Source organism: Formica exsecta, unplaced genomic scaffold (genome assembly GCF_003651465.1).
Source record: "Formica exsecta isolate Colony F162 unplaced genomic scaffold, ASM365146v1 scaffold72, whole genome shotgun sequence".
In the NCBI taxonomy this organism is placed as follows: domain Eukaryota; kingdom Metazoa; phylum Arthropoda; class Insecta; order Hymenoptera; family Formicidae; genus Formica; species Formica exsecta.
The window spans coordinates 3,036,300-3,040,755 of record NW_021853485.1 but is presented as its reverse complement, the minus strand read 5'-3'; the positions used below and the strand labels follow the sequence as shown (position 1 = coordinate 3,040,755).

General features: G+C 30.6%; 1 protein-coding gene across 7 annotated transcripts in view; it reads right to left on the bottom strand.

The window, feature by feature from the left end:
- LOC115243452 (exportin-4-like) overlaps nt 1–4,304 on the bottom strand; it is an 8,979-nt gene extending 4,675 nt beyond the window's left edge. Inside the window, exons 1-8 of one of the 7 annotated variants that reach the window (XM_029820487.1) lie at nt 4,149–4,304; nt 3,965–4,027; nt 2,613–3,002; nt 2,235–2,502; nt 1,561–2,012; nt 1,102–1,360; nt 742–998; nt 223–662 (exon numbers count right to left, since the gene is read on the bottom strand). In XM_029820487.1, coding sequence (XP_029676347.1) covers nt 223–662; nt 742–998; nt 1,102–1,360; nt 1,561–2,012; nt 2,235–2,502; nt 2,613–3,002; nt 3,965–4,015 — 2,117 coding nt within the window. In that variant the 5' untranslated portion in view covers nt 4,016–4,027; nt 4,149–4,304. Of the gene's footprint in view, nt 1–222; nt 663–741; nt 999–1,101; nt 1,361–1,560; nt 2,013–2,234; nt 2,503–2,612; nt 3,003–3,964; nt 4,048–4,128 lie in introns of those variants that run through there. The other 6 variants (XM_029820488.1, XM_029820494.1, XM_029820490.1 and 3 more) reach the window with 6 other exon arrangements.
- Nucleotides 4,305–4,456: the final 152 nt, after the last annotated feature.

Here is a 4,456-nt window from a genome sequence, read left to right as displayed (position 1 = left end):
TTTTTTTTTTTTTTTTTTTTTTTCACGAAATATTCAGCAAAAATCTTAGCAAAATCCAAAATCCGTGGATTCCATCTGGAAGGTTTTCCATTCCAGTTAAATTCCATTAAGAATTTAATTTGTTAATTATTAATTTGTACGAAAAAGAGAGTATCGTTGTCCCTAAACAAATTATTAATACGGTTATTGCATAGATGCCTTTTACAGATACATTATACTTACTTCGTTTGTGACTCAACAAGAGTTATTAATAATTTTATAGTTTCCTTAATTACAGCTGGTTCACTTTTAAAGGTGTTGATATTGCAAATTACTTTTTCCAGAAGAAAATTCATTGTCCACAATGCACCTGGACTATCTTCACCGAAAGCTTGCAAGATTGTGGTGCTTATCTCGGAATAATAAACTTCTGTCGGTAAAAGGTAGCTCTGCGACCATATATGTAAAAACCATATTATTGTGCTGCTCAATTCAGGACTGAGCACATTCTCTGCATGTATCGATATAATAGTCTTCTCCAAAGCGCATAAGCGAAAAATGCACGTGATTAATCGAATAACTCGATCGATCGAGGCTGCAGGACTGCTTATGTCCGACTGAATATTTTGTGAAGACACTAAGAACTCCAACGTATGATTCACATCAACATTTCCCTCTCGAGACTGAAATACGGAAAGGATATGTTATACTTTTGTTCTAATTCAAAATGTAAAAAAGATTGTGGCCAATTTTCTTATAAACCTGGTCCATACTGCATCGCCTAATTTCCAGAGGTATTAATGCAGCTTCACCCTCTGATTCCATACAAAGAACATGACCTGCTATTAAAACAAGCCAATGCAAATCTTCGTACAAATCATTCATAGGGTTGGGTTCAGGTACAGCTCCATTCGATGCTATCAGTGCATTTACATTATCCCGTAATTTAAGTATTCGATTTTCGAGTAATTGTGCTAATAAAGGTAAAGAATGATTTGGCACTTGTCTACCAAAGTTTCCTACAATTAAATCAAACATGTTATTATTACAGATCCACATAATAAAATATGTTTTAATTAGCATAGATTGAGTAATACACAAATAACTTCCAAGAGTATTTACCAACTATTTGTAACTGCTCCTTAAATTTGACTTTATCATTTTCTTCCATATCTACTATTTCTTCGTTAATATTTTTACTATTGACACCTTTCACACCATCGGGAGGTGACAAGTGGCATTGCAGATATGTGTTAAATATTTGAACAGAGCTCTGCTTACAAAAATCTGATGGAAATATATATGTCGTAGATAAAATACATATCCATGTTTCAAATATACGTTCCACAGCTTCCGAATATAAACAATCATCAGCACACATCTGCAAACAGTACAACAGTATATTAATCTTTTTTGTCAATATGTATAATATTCAATATATATATATATAATGTATAATTTTTTTTCTATACAAAAATCCAAACCATTTAAACTTAAAATTCGGATTGTTTCAATTACTCAATCACTAAAAAACTCCAAGCATTATTTTGGATCATTATATATACATGCAATAATAATTACCAATTCTTCTCGTGCGGCACCTTCTATGAATAAGCATGTTAATCTTGTCATTTGTTCCATAAATGACTTCAATAAATCTTCAGAAAGAGAATTTAATGAGCTTTGAAAGAAACAATTAATCTTTTTTATAATATTGGTAATTCCATTTGCCTCTTGATCGATAACATGGATATTTGATACAAGTTTTAAGAATCGTTGCAAGTAATTTGTCAAATACTGCAGTTTTATTTGCTCCGTAGTGAAGATTCTGCCATGTAAGCTTGATAATTGCACCAGACAATTCATAGCATGATGAGCTAGTTGCGGATTGTTTCGTACTTTCCAGTACAATGTAAACAGTAGATCTAATACTGCTGGGTCTAATATTATATCTTGCCATTGTGTATGTAATCTCAGTGGTGGATTATTTCCGAAATCATAAATTTCGCACACATGCAGTAATCTTTTAGGTAGTGCAATGGAGTTAAGGTACATATAAACATATAATATATTCTCCACATCTCACATTTAATAGAAAATGTATTAGCATCAATTATTAGTTAATTATAATTTCTAGACCATCTTAATATTAAACGTGAAATATGAATTAATTAAAGTGTAATATCAAACTTCCTCCATCTCTCTCTTTATCACACATTATATTAATTCTAAATAGATTAATAATAAAAGGATATAATTTGCATCAACAAATCCCCAAACAAGTATACTTTCCACAATAGAAAGTAAATGCTTTACAAGGGGTAATGTCGATTCCTCGAAGTCTTTTTTTATTAATTCATTGAGTACTTCAATACAAAGCTTGAAGATTTTTTTCATATCGCTTAGTTCAAACTGTTTCTTCTCTTTAAAATGAACTTCCCATGTCAATCCTATATTGGATGATTTAGCAGTTGTTGCATATTCTTGCAATATCGTAGACAAAATATTGCACCCCAAAATTCGCTGTAAATTTAGCAAATGAGAAATTAGTCCCTTTTACCTTTTCTTTTCTCTTTTGCATCCTATACAAAAAGTCAACTTTATTTTTTTTGTATTTATTTCAATATATTTACCTTTGGCAAGTCTTCATTTCTAATTAAACATTCTACTTCATTCAATATTTGTCTTCTCTCTTGTCCAAAGTCATCCACACTGCCTCTCTTGATTATTATTGCAATAACTTGAAGTATTCTTGCTCTAACATATGGCGCTAAAGTAGGTTTGCCTATGACATAGTGTAACAGATATTGTCTCAATGAAGAAATGTCAGACTCTGATAGAGTAGGCCATTCTTGTACCAGAGCCGTCTTTATCAAACCAGCTGTTTCAAATAGTACATAATCTACAGTACTTAATTCTAAAATTTGACGACACAGCTGATAAGGTAACCTTGTTTTTCGAAAATTTAAAAAAACAGCTTCTGCGGATTGACGTTGCTCTGCCGAAATTAGATTTGGAGGTGCCTAAAAGTAAGATAAATAAAAAAAAATTTGTATTAATTTTATTTACATTTGTAAATATTTTACAATTTTAAACACATAAAAATAACAAAGAAAAAACAATTTATATAATTAAAAGATAATTATATATACACACATGCATACACAAAATTACACACTTATATACACTGAAATATACTTGTATTTATACAATTTTAACACATAATTTATTAAATTTCTATTTTTCTTTATGAAATGATTATTTTTGTTGTTTACTATTGTTCTATTTTTTTACATATATATCACAAATTTGAATGTTATCGAGTTGAAGCAAATTAAACATTGTGTACTGTTTTAATAATTAATAAGTTCTTTTTTTAGAGAAGAGATTATGCTTTTTTTAAATTTTAAATGTATAAGAAATAAGAAATTACATAACATGAGTCAAATACTCTAGGGACAGTTGTTGTTTTGTTTTACTTCGCATGGCATATATGTGCATCATCTATTGAGTCTTAAAAAGCTTCTAAATCAGCACTTTGCTTTTTTTCTCTCTTCTGTTAGAAAATATCTAAAATAGATCACATGGTACAGAGAGAGTATCTTAACCCCCAAACAAAATTTTGTAAATATAAATAATTTTGGATACAAGAGAAATAGAGAGAGAGGGAGAGCATTGTTTTTTGCTGATAATAGCTCAACGTGTGTTAATATTATAAATTTGCATTTATATTTAATGTTATATATTTGTATTTATTAAAATATTCATTATAAATATAAGAATCAACGAGCAGTATATTCTTTCTTTTGTTTATCGATAAAAAACGGGCATTTTTGTTCCTTTTTTTTTGAAGAATACTTTCACACACATCTCGATTTTTATTGATTTCAAAAGTTGTTTATATTTTTCGAGAAAATATGTGCATGTAAGGTTATAATAAACCATTTAGAAAAAAATAAAGAGAAAATTTGATAACTCGACTCACCAAAACGACTTGCGCCGCGGCTTCTAGTTCCCTCAGCACTTCCTGTGCCATTCTAGATAAGATCTATTTATTTTCTTAATTCAATTAATTGGAAATATAAACACGGATAATATTATATTTATATAAAAATGTTTCACAACTATCCACAACTCACAACTACTTACATCCTACACTTACTACTTACTCGGCATCACATCGGAAGTTAGGTATGTCTGGTGGTCCTCATAAACAGTACGTTCGAAAACCACCCATATGTACACAAGCGTTGTTCTATCTTTGTTATTTACTAAAAGTTGGACAAAGATAGAACGACACTCGTGTGCACATGGATGATGTTTCCGAACGCAGTCAAAGGGGTAAACTTTTCACCGCAGATTGTTACCACCATAGACATAGTATATCTAGACCGAGCGTTTGCCTTTATTTAAGGAGGTGCACGTAGAAAAGGACATACTCTGTTTCGTGCCCCTTGCGTTCTCTCTCGCTCGCACG